We start from the raw sequence: 26,811 nt of genomic DNA, 5'->3' as shown, positions 1-26,811 counted from the left end.
GCCTCGCGACAGGACTTCGGCTCTTACACGCTGGCGTGTCTGCAGCGTAGCACTAGGAGAAGGCTATGTTACTGGAGGTGAGAATGAAGCTGAGGTCGTACCTCGTGCTTATCTGTGAGACTTCCTCAAAAGTTCCCAGATTGAAATTGCTTTTCAGAAAAAGGAGGATAACGCTGTTGTAATCAAGGCTGTCTCAGTAAAAATACTCCAAAGTGAATCAAGTATCTGTTTGGTATGTCATGCCTGCGTAGAGGGATGCCGCTTTCTTTTGCGTTAACAGCCACTGTCCTATCATAAATTATTATATCTGAATATGTTGAGGCAGAGGGCTAGGTGTATTCTGGTTGTACTGTTGCTCTGACCTCTGACACTGGCACCACATGGCCGTGGAAATTGAGACTCTCATGAGGGCCCACATGCTTTGCACGCCTCTGTACTTAGACATTTGTGACTTGATTGCAGGAGGTACTCGGTAACGTGCAGCCAATTACTTCAGTTTCTGCCGTGCCCCAAAAATCAAGTCTTCACATACCCCAAATTAACAAATCCTTTTTTTTTCTTTTTCAGCTTTTTTGCCATCCTCTAAATGTGTTAGCTCACAGAGGGATTGTGGACATTAATACTCACCAAGCACTATGTAAATATTTAAGTATTAAAAGTATATTAATTTATATAGCACTTTAAATGCTATATAAATTCAACCTCGAATGAAAGCCCCTATCCAAAGGTTTATAAAGAGCTTGTACATTTGGGGCTGGGGAGAAAGGAAAATACCTCCTTTTTTAAGAAAAGGGAAAAGCTTAACTCAGAGTGTTCTGTTATTTACTCATGTATTGATATTGCACAATAAAATATTTACATTAAAATGTATCAGTTTTCAAAAAACTTGTTAACTCCATTTTCCAACTGAATTTGGCCAAGCTGGAAAGAAAATTATATGTGCCAGAGGACTGCAGTAAAAAAGATTTAAAGGTTTTCAAATACCATAAAAAAGAGACTATAATAAGTGACTAGTGGACCAGTCAGCTGTTTTAATTAAAACTGGGCTGCTTATTGATCTATTGCAGATTTACCTCCATCTGCAACACTTCAGCAATATTCCCTTCAACCATTTCAGAAAATAGCGCTTGTCGGGGACACTAAAGACTATGGAAGTCGACAATGGAAATGTTGTATAACTATGTGACGTTTTGTACAAGGATCTATTGTTTTTTTATAAGTAATGTGGTGAAATTAAAATAGCAGCATCAATGCACGTTTGGCACAATTAGTTTTAAAGCCAGAAATGTGTCCTTAAATAGTGGCACCAGCTGTGGCAGAACACCTGCACTGAAAGAAACTGGTGTTTGGCGCTGACCGACACGCAAACTGGAGAAGAGGTGATGACAATGATGTCATGGGGATACATGCCTGTTGTTTAATTAAAGTTTACGGAGAGCTTTGCTGTTTACAGAGATCAGCAGCGTGTTCGCTGCCATCTCTTCCAGGTAGCGCCCGGTGAGCACTTGTCCTCAGTGGCGGTGGTGGGATGGAGCAACCTGTGATTGTTATTCAATACCTGGTTTTGAAGGAAAAAAAATATTAAGAAAAAACACAACTGTCTTGGTTTTTATTGCAAAACAAGAGGGGAGCTTGCTGATAGCACCATGGGGCAAGGGTTTTAAGACATCAGGGATAGATGTAGACATGGTTTACTCTTTAGAGTGGGAAACATCATGGTTTTCTTTTTAGAGGAGGAAATCACCTCATTTTCCTTTTATTACCCCAGGAAATCCCCTACTCATGGCGGTGGTAGGGAGAAGCAACGAGGCCAGAAGGCTTTTAGTCCCCGGACCGCTGTACAGCCCACGGCCACACCACCCCGCAGCCTTTTAGGCTCCTCGATGTAAGGAATTTCTATAGCAGCCTAAAAATAAGAGGGGTGAAAATTCCCCCCGGGGCGTTTCCCGCCCCGCGTTTCCTCTCAGGGCCTCCTCACCCTCGGCCGCCATTTCCCGAGAGGGCGGGGCTCGCCCCCGTGGGCGGGGCAGTCTGCCCCACGCCGCCTCCTATTGGCTGGTAGCGGGGGAGGGGGCGTGGCTCCGTCGCCCTGCCGTCCTTACTCACCCGGGGGCAGGGGCGGTTTTCCTTAGCGGCGCGGCGATTGGCCGCCAGCCGGGGCAGCGGGACGTCACTCCTCCGCGTCTCCGCGATAGGTCAGGGCGGCGGGGTGGGGCGGGGCCTCGAGAGGCGGCTCCCGACGCGCCGCCGAGGGGGGCGCCGAGGCCGCAGTAGCGTTTGGGCGGCGGCGGAGGAGGAAGGTGGCGGCGATGGGTTCCGCGCTGCGCTTTCCCCTCCTGCTCCTCCTGGGGCTGGCCGGCCCCGCCGCCATGCTGGCCGGCTACATCGAGGTGGGTAGCGGCCGGGGGAAGCCGGGCTTCGGCCGTTGCGGGGGGCGCCGGCGGCCGTTGGGGGCGCGCGGGCGGCCGTTGGGGGCTCCGCGCCGCTGCCCTTCTCCTCAGGCGGCTGAGGCGGCGGGTGCGGCCCCGCTCCGAGCCGGATCCCCCGGGGGGAGCCGCCCGCGGGGGCCGAGCATTGTCTGGCGGCGGCTGAAGGCGGAGGAGAGGCCGTGGGGGGAGCGGGCTGCGGCGCAGCCGAGGTGGGATTCTCTCGCCGTCGTACCGAGGTGTTTTATCGGGGGGGTGCTGCGTTATCGCCCGGGGTCAACCTGGTTGTGAAGGCGGCAGATAAAGCGGCGTGTTCAAGGTGCCTCCGCTCGCACGGGAGGACCTGGAGGTTGAGCAGCTCCTGCAGGGACCTTGTAGGGGTAGGCGGTGATGAGTTGGTGTTCTCCCCTAGTTTTCGGGAAAGCACTCCAACCAAATACCGCAGGTCTCTTATCTGGCCAGAGATCGCATGGTTTAGCAGCTTCGTTTCACTGGGATGCTTGGGGGATTTTAGTTTTGGTTTTGGTTTTTTTTTTTTTAATTGAGAAGTGACCTCTGCATTCTTGGCACGGTAGCAAGAGCTGTGAGCTTCAGATTGGTCTAGAAGCTTAGAAGAGTGTTAGAGGGCAATTTCGTAGAGAAAAGCCTCGGTGAAACGAATCCATTTGGTTGCTGCCCCCTTGGTAGATGCCGAATATAGCTTCGGGTTTGAACTCCTACCTTATCTTTCAGAGGGGATGCTTCAGCCAAGTGTAAAAGGTGTGCGTGTAATGTAGAAATGGCTTAGATGCCGCAATTTATGTATATACGCGCACATATACCCGCACACGCACGTATATATATTTATAGACATGATATATATGTATATAAATATATATATACACACGTATATATATTTATAGACATGATATATATGTATATAAATACATTGTGATGTATATATGTGAATAGATACTACATTTGTATCTCAATATATGAAAGTAATTGGAGGGGGGAAATTCCAACTTTATCCCTAAAAACAAAAACGTTGTGAAATCTAGCTATCCAAACGACGAGATGGGTAGGAAAAAAAATCTTGTCGATTTAAAAACTTCACGCTATAACCTATCTATTAGAGTGAAACGGCAAAACAAAGAGCAAAGTACGTGCTGCGCTTCAAACATGGCACATAAATAGAGTTTAATAATCTACATCTGAATGTTGTTTGGAAATGCAAAACAGCTACCTCCGTCTTGTATAGATTCTGGGTTATTTAGGGATGGGTAAAGAACGGGCTCGTGGCTACTTTGAATGGCTTGATTTGACAGTTTACAGTAAAATTTAACAAGCTTGGTTAAGCAGAACATCTACCTCGGTGCGATGCAAAAATCAGAAGCTGGCGGTAATTACTAACTGGCAATAAGTGTGGTTCTTTAATATTTTTAATATGTGTCGTGTGAAATTAGTCTAGTCAATGACTTTTGCTTATTCAGCCGCTACTGAGGAATAGTATTGCACCTACTTTGTACCAGACCTTCTGTTAAATTTCTATAAATCAATGGAAAGTGGGGATAATTGTCTTTGGAAAAACTTGTGTGGAGGTTACCTTGCAGGAAAGACAACTTAAGGCTCGGTAGGGCTGCTCTGAGGGTGTCTAGCTAAAGCCAAGGTCAGGTTACTTGGCATTGCCTTGGTGGTGGGGGACTGTCCTGGCTGCTCGGCGGCGGTGGCCGTGTTAAATCTGATCTCTTCCACCTGTTTCGAAACTCCTCCAGCTGTAGGTCACTTCCTCTGTCATATCCGAGGCAAATTCGGCTGCTATGCACATCCCTTCTGGAAGCTGCTGCTTGTGGATATGCGCTGCAAAACGGCAAGCTGGAAAACAAATCTAGCTGTAATTTTATTCTGAAGCCTTGTGTCCGTCTGGAGAAGCAGATCGCAGGATTCGCCAGTCACGGGACTGGCAAAGGGTTTGGCACAGAGGGGAGAGCAGCAGCGTCACACCTCGGCACCCCAGGAGGGGCCGGCAACCCCGGAGAATGGGGGTGTTGACCTCTTTGAAAAGGATTAAAATGAAACGGTTTCTGCCTCGTTCTTTTTCAGAGGATCAGCGCGGGGTTGGTTTTACAGGCTGTGGGTTCGCTCCTAACCTGCAGCAGTCTAGACTGGCACGAGTCGGTCCTAGCGTGGGGTTATGTTAGTGCACCAGGCTGTCCTCTGCGCCTCTTCGATCTGTTCAGCCATTCCTGCAGCAGAATTTGCATCCTCTGAAGGCACGACAGCCACCTTAATCTGCTGACACAAAATGTCAACGGTGACGTTTTAATTCTGATTTTTTTCTTCATCCTCTCCCGTTGTCTTGTCTGGGGGGGACTGCAGCTCTCGAGTCTTTATTGCTGCCAGATTTTCTCAAGAATAGCATCTTGATGCAGAGCTTAGGAAATGGTTACTTGTTTTTTATACTGTGATTGTTGCTGAATGATAGCAGGTAATGTGATGAAAAATATGCAAGAGTTTTGGTTGGTTTTTTTTTTAAATAATAAAGATGACGTTTGAAAGCATACTGGAGTTAAGGAAAATGCGTACCAGTGTCTGCAGTTATTAGTTTAGTTGGATTGGCACGGTCCCGTTAGGTGGATTTTCTTTCACTTGATTATCTTAGCTACCAGTCCCTGTCCCTAGAACACCCGGTAATCTTCTTATCGACTACAATTTGTTTTTCTTTCTTTCCTGCACAGAGGAAGGGGAGTGGCAGATTTTTTTTTAATTTTTTTTTTAAGTTATTGGTATGTGAAGCTTTGAATAGGGCGTTCCCAAGGGCTTGTCGTTGGTGACAGTCAGTCTCCCTTTCAGATCATCCTGTGTTGATGGCAGATAACCTTTGACAATCTCTCTTCCAAATGAATTTGAATAGAAGAGCCTGGAGAAATCATTGATACCCAGCAATTAATGTTTTTTTTTCCCACAGTAATATGTCGCGGGGTTGTGTCTGAATTCAGTGACTGCTGTGTTTTGCTTGTGAAGTCCCCGAGAACTTCAACTAGGACACTGATGCCAACTGGAAAATAGAAAATAAATCTATTCTAATTTGATCTGTATTCCAATGATAAACTACTTCTGCTGTGCCCTCAAGGCTTTTAAAGATGCAAAGTTTCTTTTTTATCACTTGACCTTTTGGTATAATCAAATCTGAGGCGATGCAGACTCGATATTGCTTTTTTAAATCACATTTGGTTATAGCGGTCTTTTTCCAAAGCTGTCTTGAATGCTTGTGTCTGTTACCCACCTGTTTCAAATGACTCGGATTTGGGGTGAGAAAAAAACCCCAGTGTGTTTTACAGCAGAATTGTGCATTTCATGTTATTATTCTTGTATTGCACGCTTAAATTCTCACCGACAAAAATATCAGTCTTGTGCCATTTCTGCAGACCGTAGGGACTTCTAATTGCCTGCTGCATTGAACAAAGAACTCCACCTAGGGGAAATTTCCACTCCGGTGTTGAAGTCCTGAGTAGAAGCAGCTCAGTAAAATTCCAGTCTTGAGCGTGCGGCCTTTAGTTTGCTTTCTGTTCCTAAAACTTCCCATCCCGGTAAGTGTTAGGAAATATACTGTCATATGAAAGTGGTTATATGCAACGCCTGTTCTAAGCCTCAACAAAAGCTGCTCTGAAGCAGAGATACGTATAAGGAAATAAAGCAAATCAGATGGACATCTGATATTGCAGAGGGGCTCTGGAATTTCTGCTGCGTTGTAGAATGCCACATGAAGGTAAGCTCTGCTCTTTGGAGAAGGCCTTCAGCTTGCCTTGTTTCACGTATGAAATATTTATGACCTTTCTTAAATGTTATTTAGACATTAATATCTCTACCAGGGATTAAATGATTTTTTTGTTAATACGTTCATTGCATTGCCGGAGAGTTATTCAAAACCTACTCTGTAGGTGGCTTTAGCTGGATGTGAGCCTTATTAGTACATACTGCTCCTCCTTCAGCACCTTATAGTGCGGGGAAGGATTAATGCCCTGTCTGTGTTCTATGTACCAGTTATGCTTCTCTCTAGATGTTGCTTGTAAAAATTCTGCCTTTGCTTTTTTCCTATGTGTGCGTCTTTTGGAGGCGTACGGACTCAATCTTCTAAATATAAGTTATTTTGACTGCGGCATCTGCTTCTACAAACGTACTTAAACCATAATCTTGTTCTTCAGTTGAAAATAGAAGAGAAATACGCTATCCCCAACTATCTCCTTCTTGTTAGAACAATAAAGGTTTCACTTCTGTTTCGACACTTTGGCATTTCAGACTCTTCTCATTAACTACTTAGGTTTTCCGAGTTGACGTAATCCTTCAGACGCTTGCTCTCGTGCTACTTATGCGCGGTAAAACTTAGTGTCATTGATTTTTAGTTCATGCAGTCAGCACCTCTGAAATATGTTGTTAATTTAAGATGATGCTCACTCTTAATTGAGTGCTTCAAATACTTGCAATGGCCTAGAAACCCTTCTGGTAAGGCTTCTAATTGGGAACTGTACTTGAACTTGCAAGATTGCCCCTTTTTTCTCCGAAAGTGTTGTCTACGCACATAGTGGGCATGCTCTGCTTTCCCTACTAGCAGTGAGTTTGTCGCGGGCAAATGGCATGTCCTATCATATCCTATCCTATCCTATCCTATCCTAAAGTAAGTTTTACCTTACTGTTTACCTTAAATGGAGTCCTTAGGGCACTTTGCCTGTATTAATTTTGTAATTTCCATTCCGATATTGTCATTTTCAGCTCTTTGCTGTAGGCGCCAAGTCTCAGGTTTGTGGGGAGAGGGAGAGGAAATGGATTGACAACATTGTGCAAAGTCTCAAAGTAACTCTTCCGTGTGTATGTATATATACTTATTGTATGCTTACAAGTGTGAATTATAAAGCAGTGAGAAGGAAGACGTGAGCAGAGTAAATTGTCAGGTTTCTCTTTATCGTGGATTGACCAAAACGGCATACTTCTTTCTTTCCTCTGGTTCAGGAGAGCTGGTGGCCGCTCGTTGGGCGCGGTAGGCTGAAAGTTACCTTGAGCATGCTACTACTCTTACGTACCTCGGGCAGGTGGTACTTCAGTCCTACAGGGGAAAGAAACAAATGAACCTTCGCTCCTGAGAGGCAGTGCACAAGGGAACATGCATTTCAGGAGAAACGGTTTGGCTGGGTTTTTTTAGGGTAATCTCTTAATGTTAGATTGGCACTTCTTTTAATTTCTGAATCCCTGCAACTGTAAGCAGGGATATGCTCCACTTGTAGATCTTGCATGTGAATAACACTTGGTTTTTTTGAACTTGTTCAGCACTAGATTTACTACCTTCACCCCCATCTGCCTTCTCAGTGGCAGTTAAATATATATTTCTGACTGCGCTTTCTCTAAGCTCTACTACCTCACGCGAGAACGTGGAAAATGCACGTACAAAAGAAAACAGAAGTCAAATTTACCTTCTAGCATGGCTTTTAAATGGTCAATACGTTGTCATGCTTGTTCCACAGTCTGATTGGGTTTGTGCATTTGTAAAAGTTTAAGCTCCAACTTGAGATGAAAGATCAAAACACTAATGTCCTGCAAATGGTGTTAAACTAATCTTTCCAGCAGCAAAACATAGCCTGCTTGGCTTTATGTAGTCAGGTGTCCACCTGATCAGAAACGCGTGCGGCTAAGCGGCTTACCAGCGCTTCATTTTGAAGTATTACGGTGGATGTTTTCTATATAGCCAGTGGGGAAAAGAATCCGTTCATTATTTTTGAGAGATCGACCCATATATGTATTAAATTTAGTTATAACGCTTTGGTGCCATATTCCGTGCTGTCGGCCATGATCATGTTCCTGTATAAATTTATACATTGCAGACCTTCGTTTTGGCTTATATCTTTAGCAGCGTGCTAGGCGCTCTTAACTAGTGTGCAGAGTCAAATGTTGCCGCTCTCCGTGGCATTTGATGTTTTATTTCACTTTTCATTTTCATTGGCGACAATGGAAAGTCAAATCACATGTTCGTTCTCAGTGTTTTGTAAGGGAGAGAACTGATGGATGAGATCCAGAAAGTCTTTTGTTTTCTGTTAGAGGCAGACCTGGTTCCTGAACAGGTACGTATGTGTTTCTTCATCTGTTTTAGAGATCAACACTTGATCTCTCCCAGCCAAACTGGCACAGTAGTCCGTGAGGGCTGCTGCTGCTGCTGTTGGGCTACCACGATGCTGCTGTGCTGAGTGCAAGGATAATGGCTTTGCTTGAGGTGTTTTTTTCCCTGCAGATTTTTTTCTAAAGGTGACTATGTTAGGCCTTGCAGTAACATCTTTTAGCCGTGGTTTGGGGGAAGTCTTAGTTTTCAAACCTCCTGAGCAGTGTCTGGCTACAGAGTTTAAATCGCTCTTTGCAGGTGCCTTTCTGGGCGATTCCTCCTCTGAACCTTTGAAAATCCCACCGGTTATTTAAGCTCCTAGGATTTCCTGTGCAGATGGGCAGTACGGCAGGTTGCTGTGGCTCGGCAAGCCCTTCGCTTTATGAAGCAGGGTCTGAAGCTGTTACGGAGTGCGTGAGCTTCAGAGAAGTTTGCAGGGAAGATGAAATCAGTAATTGTTTGGCTCGGATGGCGCTTCTGTGTTTTGAGACTAACTGAAAATCATTATGAAATGATGACTTTTGAGTTCAAGTTTTTCAAGTCACCAGATGTGAAGGGCTTAAAAATTGCCAGCATAATTTAGATGTAGGCTGGAAAAAACCCCCAAAACCACAGAAGGTGGGAGCTGACTCCTCTTTCCCAGTTGTCTTGGTAAAGCTTCATGTGTCTTAGTTCTGGGCTAAGGCACTGAGTCATCAGTAGTGTTATGGTTCACCTCGACTATTTACGATGTGACTAATACGTGGTATCATGCGAAGGTGCAGCGTGGATGATAACTGTTCTTCAGCACTCGGATTCCAGGCTTTGGCTCAGTGACAGGGATGCATTTAAGTAATTTCATACAGTAAGCTTCTCTCTAACAAAATTACAACGCTCAAAAGTGTATTTTGATTCAGGTCAAGGACAGAGAGAGACAGACACGCATAAGCACGCAGAGATGGCTGGGGCCACGATTCCTCCTTACTGTAACAACAGGGTGATACTTAGTGAGGTTTCCGTTTGAGAAATCTCCTTTCTGCCGACTTCATGTTTAAATAAAAGTAGTGTTTAACCTTGAAAGTTCCCTTGCTCATTTAGGTCTTTTTTCTTCGGACAAACATTTGCTGCTTAGGTTATATTTTCAAATGTCTGATATGTTCTGAGGTGTTGGTCAGTGTTTTGGGTTTTTTAATCCTCGCAGTAGAGAGTTGTTTATTATTCTGTTAACTCTCTACTATGGTGGGGGCTTGCATTTTCTCACGCAGCTGCTATGCTTGGGTCCTTTAATCTGCCACCTCAAAGCACTAAAATAGTCAGTGAGGAGACCTCAGAAATCATCGTCTGATGATGTTGTTGCAAAGATGAAACAGCGGTTTGGTAAACGACTTGGTACTTTCCAGGAGTTGCCTTATGCTTACTTCAGTGCTGAGATGCTTAAATCAAAAGCTGAACATTTGCATTTTTAATCTTTGGGCTTTTCTTTAAAGGCTCTTATGTTATTTTTAGCTCCAGCTCCCTGCCAAAAGCTTTGTCCCTTTTCTTTTGGATTTTGGGTCGATGAATCCCACTAGTTATGATGTCATTGCGTAGTGTGGAGTGACAGCAACAAAAAGAAAAATCTTGCCGATACCATCTGTTACAATAAACATGATGCACTCATGTTAGATTTCAAGCAGATTTGGATTGCATATTCACAACAGAAGCTGGTCGCTGCTTAGACGTATGGTAACCTCCAGCATAAAGCTTTTAATCACCAAATTCTCTATGTGGTTTCGGACTTGGCGTGACACGTTGCCAGGTCTAAGTTAAGTAGTAGGGTGTTTTATCAGTGTTTAATCTTTTCCCGTTCATATTGGGACTATAACTTGCCAAAAAATGGTCCTAGAGGCATCTGCATGAATTCACTAATACCAAATGCTGGTTGACTTCTTATGCTGTAGTCCTACAATAATTGTGGCCTGAAATAGAGAGGGGGAGATTTGCTTTAATCTGCTAAGTATTCCTCTCAAAAGATTAAATGAAAAATGTTGATTCAGACCTGTGGTTTGAGTTCCCAGTGAGTATATCGGCATTTGAACGTGAGTCTTTCTCTGCATAATTTATCAAAGCTCTTGCTGAAGAAATTGAATTTGGTGTCTGTGTTGTTTTACGCAGCAAGATCACGTAGGGGTTTAGAAGCCCTGAAGAATGAGACAGTGTCGGGATCCAAGCTAAGCGCGTTAGCCTGTGTAACAGTCTTGGTCAAAGATTAATTCTCAAGTGTAGGGTATGGCAGGGCTCATGCATGTACTTAAATGTTGCTGCCTGTCAGGAGAAAGGGAAACTGAGAAATTGTTGAGGGTGCACGTTATCATGGAAGCCAGTTATTACTCTTGAATGGAGCAGGATGCTCGCAGCTCCCATCTGGACTGTTGGAATAAGATTAAGTGCCTCTAAGTAGTTTGAGTTGCAGGGTTTCAAGTAACTGCTTCATTTCCAGAGTCTTTAAGTAGAGCCTCGTAGCCTCAGCACGGGAAACGTCAAGCAGCAGAGAACTTTTTTTTTTTTTTTTTTTTTTTCTTGGTAGCCAGCCCAAAAAGTTGGGATTTTGTGTTTGCACTGTATTGGTGTATCAGAGCTCAGCCTTCGGACACGAGTGTACGCAGTGCTGCGGGCTTACCTGGGCGAGAGCCAGGCCCCAGAAGAGGCCGAGTGGATTCTCGATGGGGGTCACGGAATGAAGTTAGGGTGTTCTTGTGGATGCGCGAAGCTTGGGCCCGGGAGGGAGCATCATGTCGCAGCAAAAGAGACACACTGGAGGCTTTAAAAACAGGGGGAAAAAAGTGTTCCTGCCCCCGTCACTCCTGATAAATGCTGTCTTGTTCAAATTGCATCAATACTTGCTCTGCAACAAAGCTAGTCAGTATGTGGAGATTCTGTTTAGGGCAACAGCCGCTTTCTCGGAAGCAATTTACCAATAACAAAGGCAGGAGATGAATGGCCTGCCAGAGCGCAGGCTTGGTGCAATGTAATATTTTGCACTGCTGTATTCCCTGCGTTGTCCGCAGCTGGCTTTATGGTCCGAATCACAGCTTGTGATTTGCTCAGGCCCCTCACCTTCTGCCTACGTGCTTATGCTTTTGTTTTTATCGGTCTTTTCATTGTACGCGTGTACAAGATACGTTTGAGTTTGCAAATAAGAACTTGGACTAATCACAAGAGCTGAAATCTATTACCTGCGCTTGAATCCAGAGTACTGTGCTGTATGCATAGTGTTTTAGATAAATTAATCCTTCATTTTAAATGCTTGCATCTTGCTTCAGAATGTCTTCGTTTCTCAGGTTAAGAGACAAAGAAATAAACATCAACCAGCTGGTCACCTTGAAGTCCTTTTGCCTTCCCTCCTTGTGCACCAGGTCCTTTGCTCAGCAACCTGGCTCCAAGGAAGACTAATGAGAAGAGCTGGATTTCTAATGTAGCAGGGCTGTTAAGATGGCAGGATATCTTCTTTCAAATTTGCTTAAATGTAAAATCCGCAATACAGACAAAAGGCATTTTGAAGTTGAGGCTGAAATTCCTAGGTTTGGATGGATTTGTTGCGCTCAATTATATCGAGCAAGCTTTTGCAACTCGCTTCACGTGGGAGTTAGCGTGATGAGAAGAATACTTTTCAAAGTATAACCGTATGGGAGGTTTTCCACAGGGCATCTATAGCATGTTAATTCCCTCTTTCATTGCAGGGCTCCGACTAGAATGCATCATTGTAGTCCTTTTGTAATGGATGCTGATGTATTTCAAGAGCATTACTGTTCTGAAATGGCCAGTGTCATACTTTTTAGTCGTGTGTATGCAAACAGCGAAGCTGGTTGCTCCAGAGAAGAATAGTATGAAGATACCCGCAAAACTTTGGGCTGCAAGCTTCGCCTATACTGTAGAAGAGAAGCGAGGAGGACTGCTTTCTAAGACTCTAAATGGTCTTTTGCTTCAGGCAAAAGCAAAGATGACTTTACTTCGTTTGCCTTGCCGTCCTTGGTTTCAATTTGGCTTTTCGTGTTTCCTGTCACTATCTTTGCAAAAAATTAAATCGTTATTCCGCATTATGTAAGTGGCTGAGAGCTTTACTTGTACTGTTCTGTTATTTTATTTAATAGTCTCTGATTATTACATTTATTTTGATCATCTAACTGAGGGCATAACGAGCATTTAGCCACAGCTGGCAGCAAACTTAGCTGTCTAAGATGGGCTTAATGTGCACAGCTGTTTGTAGCTAAACTTTCAGCAGCTATTCCCCTGGTGTTGACTTTGAGATGCATTGCCACTTAGATAGTTATTTGTTTATTTTTCTTTAGGAGGATGCTATGACCTGCCTGTAAGCTGCTTCTCGTGCTGTCACAGGGGGCTGGTAGATATTTACTGTTTATAGCAGCTAGCTTTAAATACTCCAGATCAAGTAAAGCAGAGATTTTTGTTTTGTAATGTTTGCCTTGGAATGACTTCTGTGCTTTGGAATATCTCTTCAAATACATCTCCGAGCAGCATCCATCTAACTATGCATCTGCATCACATCTAGGATGACGTTCTTCAGTGATGAAGAGGATTAAAATAGTCATTAAGCTGCAAAATACACCACATGTCATGTAAAGCACAAAATAAAGATACAGACAGACCGAGCATGCTGGAGTGGTACAGTCTGTTGGAATGCATCAGGATGTGAACATCCTTAACTCGAGCCGAATTTCAAATGCTTGTATTGCAGAAAGATGAAACTGGGGCTGGGTTTGCATATGGAAACACTCAGCCTGTTGTTGTCTGCAGACACACTTTCTTGCTTTCATTTTCTTTCCTGTGTGTGACTGGATAGTTGGTCCCCTCTGCAACACCTTGGCTCCTGAGTGAAACTTAAAATCATGTGCTTAGCGGTATTCATTAGCGTACTTTCTGTAGTGGTGAGAATTAACTTCGGGGACAAATAGTGGCCTCAAAGCAGGGGACTGTTCGTATTATTCCTGCCTATCTGGGCTAATATTTACATCCGTTTTATCGATAGGTATAACTGTGAAAATATAGACAGCCTCTAATGGAATCATGCAACTGGATAGTTAGTCCATTTGTCTTTGCTGTCCGGGCTTTAGAATTGCCACACAGCCTTGACAGACATGAACTCATTTTGTGCCGGTTACCTAACCCGTTTTCCTCCTCAAGCTGGTATTACAATCGGATACAAAAATTCTCAGTGCAGCATTCTTGGAGTCTTCTAAATGTTCCTAGCCTCATAACACAAATTCATCTAGTACTGGTATCACTGCTGTCTAGGCTAGCTGGGGATTGTGCAGGGAGAGGCAGCCTCAAAGATAATTAAGCTGTAGTCTGTTAAGGAGCTCATTTGTGCTCTCAATGATTTTTTTTTTTTTTTTAAGATGTCCAAAATGAGGATATGAGAATGAGAGATGTTTCTAGCTGTCTCTTGCTGTTGCATCATCAAGCTATAATTTCAACACGGCTTTCTCGGGTGCTGATCTGTTCTGATGCGAGACATCTGAATATATTCCATAGGGCTAATCCACAGCAGTGACTTGCCAGAACCTGGTGAGGTTAATATTTGCAGCTGAGATGGGTACACAGCCGTGTTTCTGAATTAAGAAAATGCCTTAGTGGGCCATGTCTGAAGTCAACTAGTGAAAAACACAACCACCACTCCCCAGGGTTAGAACTGTATGCAATATTTTCATCCTTTGACTTTGAGAAAGCTCTGTTGAAACTACTCAGCCTATGGCTAGGAAAATGGTGAGTGGCCTATTGCATCAATACACAAATCAATCTACCCTCTGATCACTGACCTAGTGATGGGATTTACATGTTAAGTCAGCATTTCCATTGCTCTCCATCTCTGCTTGTAGGGTCAAGGAAAGTAAATTTTGTTTGTGCTGGCTGACCATTTCTTTCTTTCTCACTCAAGTGGGTAGCATGTCAGGCGAGCATCTGAGCAGGCAGAAAAGCTTCTCCAAGGAAAAGTAAATAGTCCTCCTCTTCTCCTGCCTGATAGCCTTTTCCAAACAGGAAAATAAAGAATTGTTTGGAATCCTGTGTTCAAAATAACACATCTTGAAGTTTTTCATTACTGTTCCTCCAGCTGGAGAATACCAAGTCTTCAGGGGGAAAAAAAAAAAAAAAAAGGCAGTTTTGCTGCTAAGATGAACAGCCTGGACAAAGGGTTTAAAAAAAACCCCAAACATAAAATACTAGTAGCTTTCAGAGACCTTGAAGAGGAATTTCTGTTGAGGTGATGGAAGTTCTTGATGTATACTGCCGCTTTATGGCATAACTAGATTGTCTAAAACTGTTCTGCCTGCTCTTTTTCAAAGAGCAATTTCCCTCACTGTTGCAGAACAGGTAGTTTCTGCTTCCACGTTTGTAATAAAGCTTTCGGCTCGTGATAGTTCTGTGCTTTGAAGCCCTTACTGAAGTGTCAGAGTTCTTAAAACTCGTCAAAGAACTGACCATCAGGTGTATGCAGCTGCAGTATATAACTTCTTCCCCCAATGTAATGTTCAATTGTAGTTCAACAAAGTAGACAGAAGAAAGCGCTGCTTTCTATCCCCTGCCTTGAATATTTCCAGAACATGCTTAAGGAAACCTCAAGGAAATAGGTATCAGTGTACACAGAGTTCATTCTTCCCACTGAAACCCGGAAGAAATCGATAACGCGTTGAAATCGCATTTTGTCAAAGATAAAAAATCAGTGTTACTGTTTGTATTTCCATGCAATGCTACACAATCTCGTACAGCTCCATAGACGGAAGAGCTATAAAACTCAGCATATGAAAATCAGGTGTGTTTGTACAACGTACAAAGCCAGTTCAATGTTATGCGATGATAGCCCTGAAATATTTGAGGTTCTAGGCTAGGTTCTGTTGAACTGGTTTTACTTTCTGGATCAGCAAAATCAGTAAAGGGGATCTCAACCTAGCCAGCTTTAGTCTTCATTTTCTAATAGCATTAAGCAGTTATTCTAAGTAGAGATCTGTTGCTTCCCTTAAAGGAACTGTTTAATACATCCATTAGAGTTTCAGTATGCTAGCCTAGCTAGGATATGACGCTGTGACTATTAAACCCCAGCTGGTAAATCAATGCTTCAGAAATAAAATGGTACTAAATTAGTCAGGATTGCTTTTAAAGAGTAAAAAATTGAAATCCATTAAGCCATAACTGAGGTCCTTTGCTTTCTGTGACCCTGCTGCTGACGAAACTTTAGGGGTACTTCGAAAGGCTCTTTGTCATTTGTCTTCTCTCTTGCGTCAGACTGCTGGATCCAGCTGTTTGAGCTCTCGGGGACAGATAGAAGTCCACCTTTTATCCTCTGCTTTGGAAGAAGGAAGTAAGTTGTGAGACCTGAGCCTAAACTCTGCTAATAGTACCGGCATCCTTCTGAGAGATGTTTGGCTGTTGGGTGGCTGAAGTTTAAAAATAAACAAGTAAAGTTTTCGCCCTCTGACTCTTGGAAGTAAGAAGTGTTGCTCCGAGCCACCTTCCCGCACCTCAGCCTCTTTGCTACTTAAGTAAGAAGTGCTTGTCATTCGTTATCCTGCTCTTGTTTGCTTGCTTGCTCACCTCCGGGTTGCCAGCATTAGTGGAAGGAAGCTGGCAGCCTTTCTTCAGTTTCGTTGCTGTTTACTGTGATCAAAAATAGCTGCAGTCAGGAAAATGAAAGACCAATTCTGGGGAGAATTTGAGATGGTTTTGCTAAGTTGATTCTCTTGCATTTATTTTTTACCCATAAGTGGTAGGAACTTTTTCCTAATGAGCAGCTAACTGAAAACTAAACTTTTTTCAGGCCATGTTCACGTTGAAGTTTTCTATTTAAGAAAAAAAAAAAATCATTTACTATAGCTGGATAAACTTACAGTATCAGTATGGGAATCTTTAAACGGCAAATACAAAGAGTTTTTTTTTTTTTTTAAAGCACTGATTTCTGCGCCCCTAAGCATTAAAGGTTCTTAAAAGATTTTTGTCTTGTATGCAAGCCATGATGTAAGGTGCTGCCTGAAAGATGCTCCATAACAAGCCATAAGCAGTTCTCAGAATAAATAACAGGAGGAGGTGTGTGGGAAGGTGCGTGGGGAGATGTTTTTGGTTTAAAATCCCAATTTGCATTATTTCCTAAATATATTTAATAAGAGCTACAGTTAAGTTACCCGTTCTCGGTAATACTACTAACTGCTGACTATTTTCATAGCCCTATAATTTATAGAATTAACCTGTGCTTTTGACAGAACGTTAAAAGTTTTAAGTATAAAGATACCCTCAGTTTGGACGCTGAAAACGGCAAGGCTGTTCCATAATTTTTTTGGTAACATGTTAATTTTGGTCTGGTTCAGCATTTACTTGCCAAAGCTTTGGGAGCAGCAGCAAAGATGAAAGCAGCCCTGTATTTTAGCTGTGGGTTTCCTATTTTCAAAAGATGGTCATTAGCATGGTTTGGAAAGCCAAGATTGAAAAACCTCATGGTTTCCTCTTCCAGATTTGAGTTTCATCTGGACTGTTTGGAGGGCAGCATTACCGATTCTTTTCTTGTTTGTTTTTTTTTTCTCTTCTTTTTCAGAAGATTCTGAATTCGGGGGTGGAAAGCGATCAGTATGACCCACAGAGCTTCAGTGGGGTTAGAGCAATGCCTGTTGAATTATTCCTGTGTGCTGTAGGGACGTTCATGTGTAGCCTAATGGCAGGACTTAAAGATACCAAATGAGTATTTTATCATGTTCCAAAACAACTGCAGTCTGTGCACATAAATAACCGAGCTGTGATACCAAACAACGTCTATAAAAGGAGGGATACTTGAGCTCAGGAATGGTTGAAACCAAAACCAAACTGCATTGCAGACTGCATTCCTACTTCTTATCTTTCCTTTATCTTGCATTTTTTTTTCCCAGGTATTTTTCTTTGCCGCTTCCAATTCTTGATGCTCTGTTAAAATGTGCCCTTCGGTTTCCTGCTTGCTTTTCGGATAGTCGTCTGTTAGATAAAAGCACAATCTGTGCAGCCTTTTTATCTCAAGTCATTGGAGTGGTTAGATGCATGGTTAGACTGAGTAACCACAGGTTCCTACAGTGGTCTCTCCATCGCAGGCTTTTTTTGTGACGCTCCCAGTGAGCTTCGCAAGATCTCTAAAACAAATATTCATGCTGTTTTGGGGGAGGTATTTTGGTTTGGTTTTGTTCCCCCCTGGAATGCTAAATCACTTTGAATCAGTAGTAAGGGTTTGGTTTTTGCCTGCCTGATGTTAATGAATGCTTCTCAGTCTCCTTTCGGCCAGTTTTGTCCGCCAGGAAAGCTAGTGGACGGGTTGTGTGTCTGTGTGAGTTGTGATGAGTTTTAGTCCAGAAGTTATCTTTGCTTCGAACAAACTGAAGTGATGAAAGGTTTTGTAAATGTACTTTCCTATGTATTATGGAATCTCTGTATCCTGGTAACCACAGTGATTATATTCACTAACTCTTATGGAGCTAAAGTGCCTTAAGATGGAAGGGACTCGCTATCGAACCGTGTGGAGAAGTTACTTACAAAACAGCATGTCTCAGTACTCCGCCATGTGTGTGCCGTTGTCAGTGAAGCCTTTATGCTATGAACAGCGATAGTTCATACTAACAGTCAGCTCGGTAATGAAAGTTAGATCTGACAGGAGAGTCAAATGCTTTTCCTAAGCGGAGTGAAACAGTATTAACTCATAGCCACTTTCCCTACGTTGTGTTTTGGATCTCCCTTCCAATTGTCCAGGAGGGCAAAATTGCCCTGCGACCTTTTTCTTCAGTAGATTTTTGGTGTACGTGAAAACATTGAACTTGCGCTGAAGTTTTCACTTGCTGGCTAGCTAACAAGACATCTTGAGTCTCTGTGGTTCAGATGCCCAAATAATTCATGTGGGAAAGCAGTAATTAGTCTTGCTGTGCAAGGCAGAATGATGACACAGATTGGAGCGACGAGGGGTTGAGGATTAAACCGGGCTGAGCCCGCTGACGGGTGACCTTAGGCAAGTCACTTGACTTTGTGCCTTAGTTTAGCCCAGTAATAAATAGGTCTAGCCTTCATGTGCTGTGATATGACTTAGAATCGCTCCACTAAAAAAAGGTACTTTAAATAGCGCCGTTGCCGTGTTTTGCTGAAAAGGGGAAAGAAGCGGCCGTAAGTGCAGCCGTCTGACACTTTGCGTGAAAATTGTTCCTGGTGTCCTTGTGACGAGTGGAAGGCAGCCCGACTGATTAAGCACATCCGAACCTACCTGTGCACTGTGTAAGGATTCTTAATGGCATAATAGTACTGCCTACCTCTTCTCTCGCCCTTATATTTTTAGGGTGGCCTTTGTGGTAAACTGTTCCAGTCCCAGCCATTACACACAAGCTTTAGTTTTGAAAGCTTGAGGCCTATCAATTAATCTTTTTTAAAGGACACTGTTCCGGGTACAGTAACATTTGTTCAGGGAATGTTCCAACTGAGTTGTTCCGAACTTTGTCTCTTGGGGGGTAGGAAAGAGGATGCCAAAGGCAACCATGTTACACAAACAACTTCAGGAAGCCAAGACTGTGCTGAATCGCGGCTCTACTGAATTTGGTCTCTGCTCCCTGAGACCAGCTATGCACCAGTACTGCCTGCAGTGTTGCTTTCCCCGTCTGGATGTGGCAGTCCCTGAGCGCAAACGTCTGACAGGCAGATTATCTGCCCAATGACTCATGTAGGCTTGGTTTATGGAGCATGATAAACTAGAGGAGGAGGGGGAAATAACCTGCTACCTTATTAGTACAAATTCCAAGGGCAAAAAGGCTGCCCGTGAGTCACAGGTACTTGGAAATCTCCCCTTTTCCCTGTAGAAAGGCAGAGGAAGGTGCAAAAGCAGTAAGGAATTCTTCAGGCTTTGGCAATGCTTTGCTCTTTGTAATGCTACGGTTGCTGTCGGCACATGTGAAAGTACATAGATTGTCGTCGCTGAACTTCCGAGTGTTCGAGGCTGCATGTTAGCCATAAACAGCGGCGATCTAAATATAAACCGCACCCGAGCTAGCACTGCAGCTCCTGCATTGGCTTCCAGTTTTCTGCTGGTGCAGAATCCTCTACCACAAAAGTCAATAAAGGACGAGCAGATGAGAACTCCACCCCTTCCAGCAAGTTAAAGTAAGCCAAAGACTGCTTTGCTGAGATTTCTGCCATTTAAATTCAAAAGCAAACACAGGCTGGTATTATCAGCTCACACCAGATCTGCCTGCAGACAATAATTCTTCCTGTCTTGGACCCCTGCCCATGTGCATTATTGTAATTATCAGCAATTTAAAAAAAAATAAAGCAATAAAGCTAGGATGAGCTGCTAGTCTGTAGATTTACTGCCTGCTGTGTCAGGCATTCATTAGCCTTCCTGGGTTCAAGCCACCTATCTGCTGAATAAAAGCAGGAAGAGAAGCTAAGGAAAACAAAGCGTGAAACGCTATTTGAAGCACGAATTGAAAGCTCTGCTCGTGTTTACGAGTTATAAATTCAAAACCAGGGGAATTTTAAGTATTCTGTTCAGAAGTTCTTGGGCATACAGTCCCTCTGCCAACTTCCCTCGCTTTTTAATTGAAGTGGTGGTTTCCTGAATGCTAGCTTGCTATAAACCATTAATTCACAGGTGAGATTCATGGCAGTGAACATTAGGTTTAAGGGCTGTGCGGCACGTCCAGACCCGGGAGGGCTCAGCTCTACAATTCCAACCCAGCTGTTCTCCTTCCAAAAGCTTCAGCTTAATGCTTCACATCAGATGGCAGTGGTAGAGTTGGTGACTGCAAGCATCTCTTCCTGATTTTTTTATTTTTATTTTTATTTTGCCAAGGGCTGGCCTCTCCTTATGGAAGGAGAAATGCCCATGAACTTCAGTTCTGTAGACAGCAGTAATGTCGGGTGCGCAGCCAGGCTTCGAAGCAGTCAAGTCCCCGCACAAATGTGCGTACTAATTCTTCAGCCAAGGAAAAGGTGCAAAGTTGGAATACTCACACATTTAAAAGCGGCAGCCATCAAGGCTTATGCTCACGTGAAGGCTGGTAAGGGAGCAAGACTCATTTTTGTATCAAAGGAACTGTTAGAATTCCTCAGTGGTCTTGAAGGAGTTCAATCTATATCCTCCATATCTGTGGATATTGCACTGCCACAGGGAGAGTTGCAGTGCTGACACCCCTGGGTTGCGCTCTGCATAGAACAGGAAATGTATTTAAAAAAAAAAAAATCCAGAAAAGCTGCTTTTTTTTTTCCTTCCTTTTTTTTTTTTCCCTTCTTTAATTAAGTAAAGGTGGGAAACGTAATTTATGTGGGTAAGGACTGTCCTGAACAGCATGTTCTGAAGTCCCTCAGGCTGTGGTTCATGTGCATTCTGATTTAATAAGCAGTATTACTTTGGAGGGGCTTCGCTTAATTAAAAACAAACAGCACGAGTAATCTTTCAAAGTACTGCCTGGCATTTTTTGTCAGTGTAGCAGCAAATACTTGTGGAATACTTGTAACTCTTCTGAGCAGGAAATGTGAGCCGACCTGCAGGCAATCCTGCAAAAGGCTCTGCATTTTCTTTTGAGGCAGTGAATGCCCTCAGCAGCTATTAATCTGTGTTCTCAGGCCACCAAGTCAATGCAATTCACAATTAGAGCTTTTTTTTCAGCAGCTTATAAATTCTAGAGGCTGGAGTTTGAGTTTTAAAGCAACTTAATCTTCCATGGTTTCATCCGGCCGGGGCTGCTCATGTATTGCTGCAGAGGAAGCCTGATGCCTCATACTCATAGGAGGAAGCCTGGTACTGCGCGAGCAGCATGAGTTTTCCTAGCAGGCTCTCGCTGTTTCTCAAGCCTTGCAGCCCTTCTGCCCTGTAAGCAGGGCCAGCACCTCTCGTCGTGCTTGTGCAACAGGGAGCGCACGTGCCCAGTAGCTGGCATGTTTGCACCAAACGCGTGAGCTGGGAGACTGTGATTTTTCTATAATGCGTGTTCCTAGATTTTCTTTCGAAGCAATATGCTATGAGAACAATGTTCTAGCGTAAACGAAAAGCGAATCTAAGGTTTCCTGCTAAGCTCCCATCCACCCTGGCTTTGCTGGAATAGACTGATATTCTGGAAGGCTGGCTGGAAAGGCTGATATTCTGGCTATTCCGATCAGGTGAGCAAGGTTACTGTAATGTTTGACCTCATGGAAAATTCAGAAAGTAGTTAAATTTGACGTTTTGCAGATACCTTTGTGGTATAAAGGAAAGCTCTCAGGAACTCATTTCTGTGAAATATAATGAACAACAACTCTTCAGAAAAGAGAAACTCCAATCACTCTTCTATCCTGAAGTCCCCAGCAGCATGCCAGCAGGCTTTCCCGAATAGCATTCGATAGGGAGCTGAATAGACGGCGTGCTCAGTGAGCTATGTTGTGATGAGCTTTAACAGATCCTGGAAGTACAAGGCAAGGAAAATGAGTGCGTTTTTCATTTTTATGCCTTTTTGAACCAGAACTGCAGTGTACTGCATACGTTTCGGGAGTAGATGTCAAATATTCCTTACTTGACACAAGCTGATAGGAATTCCTATACATTGTTGTTCCCAGCATTGAAGTAGAGGAACACTAGAGAGCAGAAATGACTTAAATTCACAAGAATCCTCCCGAAAGAATGTTGTTGTGCTGTGCCGTGCCCATAATCTCTCTAGCCTCGCGTCCCTCTTTTGAGATGGTAGATAGCTGCAGGAGGAAAAGGCATGACCCTTTTTTAGAGCATAGAGCCCAGGCCTCTGGATGGGTAAAGCTCACCGATCAAACCCGCTGTCACGAGTCGAAGAGGCTAGTAGTAAATAAAAGACTGGATACTTGGACAGAAACACTTCCATCAGAGAAAAAGAAGATTTAGAGGTTTGAATTCCAGTGTTTCGGGACCATAAATCAGGCGCTGCATGACAGGGTGAGGAATTTAACTGACGTTAACTGGCCAGAGATTTATGTGTTTATGGAATCTAATACTTCTTTGGTCTTGGAAAGCAAACTGGATTACAGAATTATACCAGAAGGCAGAGCGGAATTTATCGTGAAACATCTTGTAAATACAAGTGCCAGTGAGGAAGGGAATGGTTTATGTAACAAGTCTTTTCCCAAATAACATTCATCTTGCTCTCATGTTATGGATATGTATTAATAGGATAATAGCTACTAAAATAACGTTGGATGTACACAACTGGATGAACTCTCTTCCATTATGTGTATGTTGCCCCTCCCGAGCTGTCAGTCTGCTTATTTAAGAGGTTGAATTGCTGCTCCCCAGCACTAAAAGAGGCGGCTGCTTCCATTTATGGCTGGGAAATTCCCAAAGCAAAATGTGCTGTCGGTTTGTTCATCCCTCTGCAATGTGGAATGGGTGAATTCTCTGAAGTACTGAAGAGCTTAACTAAGGACATGGCTTTATCCCAAGCTTCGTGCTGGCTTACACGTTCCCCAGCCCTCCTTTTGCAAAATGATGCTTGAATGCAGACGAGCCAACCTCAGGCATCATCAGCCGGAGTGATCTGCTTTTATTTTTAGTGCACCAAAGGCAATTGTGGGGAGCAACAGAAACTCGCTCTGTCCCAAAAAACTCCTGTAGGCGACTTTTCTTCACTACTTAAGGAGCAGTGTTAAAGGCGTGGCCTTCACCGTTACAGATGAAATTTGCTGTGCTGTATTCTCTCACTACAGGTAGAACGAGATAAAAATGCTGAATTAAATAACTGATGTGTTTGGCGGCTGGAGTGGATTGTCAGCGGTGGAAAATTGAAGCCCATTACTCAAAAATCTTATTTTGTGGGTCATGGGGTTAAAGATTCAACTTGTGTGTATCAAAGTTCATTAACTTACTCAACAGTGCAATTCAAGAAAAGATTTCTTCCATTTGATTAAAAGTGATGAAATCAAGCAAGTAATTAGTCTCGTTTGTTCAGCTGTGAATTGGGGCTTCGCATGTTCTGGTAGCTACGGCAACGGCACTCGACTGATATGCAAACTATTTGAGCAATCCAGGGAGGAGGAATGGTACCTTTGCCACCGTGGCGAGGTGTCAGGCCGGGGAGACAGCAAAAATAAACACGAGCTCGCATCAGTGTGTGAATAGGGGGTGGTCATGATTTCAGGAGGTTGGTATGTGTTTGAACAGGAGTTTTGCTCACGCAAGAGCTGCTATGAATGGATTACTGATGGATGTTTGTGCCTCTCGGGGTGGAGCCTGCACCTCTCCTGCCTATGCAGCTACCTTATTTTACTGCATACTTGTTAAGTTGGCTTTGAAGAAAACAGGTTTCAAGCATAGGCAGTGCCAGTGCTCTCCAAACTGTTCGTAACACATGCACTTTATTCTCTTTTGATGCACTGTACTCTTCTTACAAGGGCTAATGCTTTGTGCATACTCGATCTCCCGTTTCTTTTTGTTCTTTTCAGAGTTCAGCTCGAATCTTGGATGTAGTTGTAGTGTTGTCACCAAACAAAATTGCGTTGTGGACTGTTTCCTCTAACGTGTCAAGTCTTGTGCTCTCTGGAAAGTGGTTGTTGGTACCAAAGTGGCGTTTGTTTGGAGAGAGATAAAAAGGCCCTCTTACAAAGTTTGCATGTGTGTGTTTACAGTTATGAAGGATCATTCCACGTTTGCCTTTTTCTTCTGAAATGGTATGGCAAAGAGGAAGGCAGCGCAAGAGCCTAGCTTTGAGCGGTATCAGTCAGCACTTGTTAGAAGCACGTGTTTATTAAATGGTTTGATTTCCGAAACAACACAGTTATTGCACCCCGTTACCCAGCCTCAGGCTGTTCATCAGAAGCCCTCCTATACCTGATGTGCGCAACTGTCTTCTCTCCGTTAGGACAGAGAGTACGACAAATGTACCTACAGTAAATTTGAAACTTGGAAGCATTTCGTTCCTGGGACATCAATGCCGGTATCTGTTACATACGGTTCAGGATTTATTCCTCTGTGATCTGTGCTAAAACTTGCTCTCGTGAGGGTCTGTGGGGGGAAAGGGTTAGAGTAACTAGAAACCGCTTGTATAAGACTCTTTGTCTTAAGTGATGTGCGGTTAAATAGTTCTTAAAACTCCAGGGGGAATTTTTGTGAAGTTAAGACGTGAATTTACACTTTTGTGTCTCAAGTTGGTCTCGCCCCCCAAGCACAAGCCGTGTGTTCAGCACTAAACAATCCTTGACTCTCTGAGTGTTGAGATGTCTTATCTCCAGGCAGTGGGTTTGTGTGTAAACGGGGAGGGGGAGAAATGAGCCAATTGTAACGGAGTTAATTTTTTCCGAATATCCAGCAACTAGGAGCTATACTCAGGGGCTGTCCAGTTGAATTTTTCTCTTTGCTCCTTTATTTGCTTTAAGCATACATGTATTGATGTAAGTTGATGGGGATCTGCAGGGAGTAGGGAATGGACAGTGCCCACAGTAATGTAGGCATTTTTGAGTGCATGAAAAGTTAAATATGAAGGCAGGACTGGTGGCCTAGGGTGCCTGCCAGGAAAAAAGAAGCTTGGGGCAGTGGTGCCCTGAAGCCTCTGGGTATTGCTGTTTCTAATCTGCCTTGTCTGAAGTAGTTGAAATGGATTTCAGTCCCCTAAACACCTTAAAGAGCTTTCGATTTAGGAGTTCATCTGTTTTGTGCCTCATACCTTTTCTTCTGTTTGTTTTGTTTTCTTTTACAACAGCTAGTAGCGATGTAGGGAGAGGATGTTCGGCTCCTGGCATCCGCTCGGTCTTTTCAGAAAACCCCCAACTCTGCAATTTAATTTAATCCCCTTTTTCTTCTTTTGGTCAGCCAGCAAGATTTCAGAAAGGGAACCTGACCTTGTTTTCATTGATCGGTCTGCAGTTTGACCCGAACGTGGGTCTGGGTTGTCGGGTCTTTGTCTGCTGGGGCAGGGTGGGAAGCGCACAGAATACGCATCAGAAACCAGGCAGTGCAAATACCCGTAGGAGCGCACTGAATGAGAGACAACAGGCTTTGAGGAGCTGGTTGCAACAGCTATGTTTTTCTGATTCAGCAGAAGTCGTCTTTACTTGTATGTTTGGGCAAGAAGCTTAAGTGTTTCTATCGCAAATATTTGAAGACTTTGGGAGAAACACATGGCTTCAAACTCTGAGCAGGCTTCGTGCAGTTGGAAGTAGTTATTTTATTAGTAGTAGCAATACCTGCTTTGTGTGTAACCTCGTAGAGGTATTTCTGCCAAAAGTTATTAGTTATTTATCTTCAAATACTGGTTTAAGCTTTTCAGATGTCTGTTTTAGCCTTTGTGGGTGCAACCTTTAAGTGTGAATTACTCTTGGTTTTGTTTTTGGTAAGCTGTCGTTGCAATAATAAAAACAGAGTTTTGGAAAAACAAACGCTTTGCTGGTGAAAACTTGGTGTGGGCTCACCAGCTTTAAGCAATGCGGTTATGAAATAAGTTTGCAAGGCTCCGCCGCTACCTGGATTAAGCGGGAGCTCTCTGAGGAGATGCCAGAGGATTCCTGGCTCTTTGAGTTGTTCTGCTTTTGATCAGATAAAGCAATCAGCATGTTTTGTTTTCTGTTTGTCTTCACAGGCGCTCGCAGCCAATGCTGGGACAGGGTTTGCGGTGGCAGAGCCTCAAATTGCCATGTTCTGTGGGAAGCTAAATATGCATGTGAATATCCAGACTGGGAAATGGGAACCTGACACCTCCGGGACCAAGAGCTGCTTTGGAAGAAAGGAAGAGATTCTGCAATACTGCCAGGAGGTGAGTTTTTCTGTGTGATCCTGAATCTTCACCACTGCTAGGGAATTGGATTCCAATTTAGCCGCTCAGTAGCAAATTAACCCTGCAGGAGACTAACTGGCGTGGGACTAGCTCAGTTCCCTGAACTGTCTTGCTGTGTTACTGCCCAGGAAGACAGGGAGGACGCTGCAGTGGGATGTAGGAGCTACCTCTGATTTAGATGAGCTTACACTGCCACAGAAGGTCCTTGGTCTGTAAGTCAGAGAGGTATCTGTGTCTGTCTTCGCAGGGGTTTCTTCAAACGGTCGGCCTCTGAGCCAGTTAACCAGCATCTGCTCCGTGTCTGTGCAAAATGGAACCTGACACCTATTCTAATTAGAATGTGGCTGTGTTGTTCTCGGTGACGTGTTCGGATCAGCCAGGATATTAGAAAAATAATTTCATCAAAATGTTGATGGTATTTTTAGGCTCCTCATGCTTCATTGTAAAATACATAGTCTCTTTTCAGTGTGCCTCAGATGCAGTGTAGTGTATTGGCCTTGATAAGCGTCTTTAGTTGCTCCTCTGAGGTGACAGGCAT

At 43.6% G+C, this 26,811-nt stretch overlaps 1 protein-coding gene across 6 annotated transcripts in view; it reads left to right on the top strand.

Annotated features, from left to right (window-relative positions):
* Nucleotides 1–2,243: 2,243 nt before the first annotated feature.
* APLP2 (amyloid beta precursor like protein 2) overlaps nucleotides 2,244–26,811 on the top strand; it is a 48,535-nt gene continuing 23,967 nt past the window's right edge. For 4 of the 6 annotated variants that reach the window (XM_082330877.1, XM_082330876.1, XM_082330875.1 and 1 more), the window contains exons 1-2: nucleotides 2,245–2,390; nucleotides 26,079–26,252. In XM_082330877.1, the coding sequence (XP_082187003.1) occupies nucleotides 2,310–2,390; nucleotides 26,079–26,252 (255 nt within the window). In that variant the 5' untranslated portion in view covers nucleotides 2,245–2,309. Of the gene's footprint in view, nucleotides 2,391–26,078; nucleotides 26,253–26,811 lie in introns of all 6 variants that reach the window. The other 2 variants (XM_082330874.1, XM_082330878.1) reach the window with 2 other exon arrangements.

Source organism: Platalea leucorodia (genome assembly GCF_965183815.1).
Source record: "Platalea leucorodia genome assembly, chromosome: 20".
Lineage (NCBI taxonomy): Eukaryota > Metazoa > Chordata > Aves > Pelecaniformes > Threskiornithidae > Platalea > Platalea leucorodia.
The sequence above is the reverse complement of the archived record's forward strand: the minus strand, read 5'-3'. Positions and strand labels throughout refer to the sequence as shown.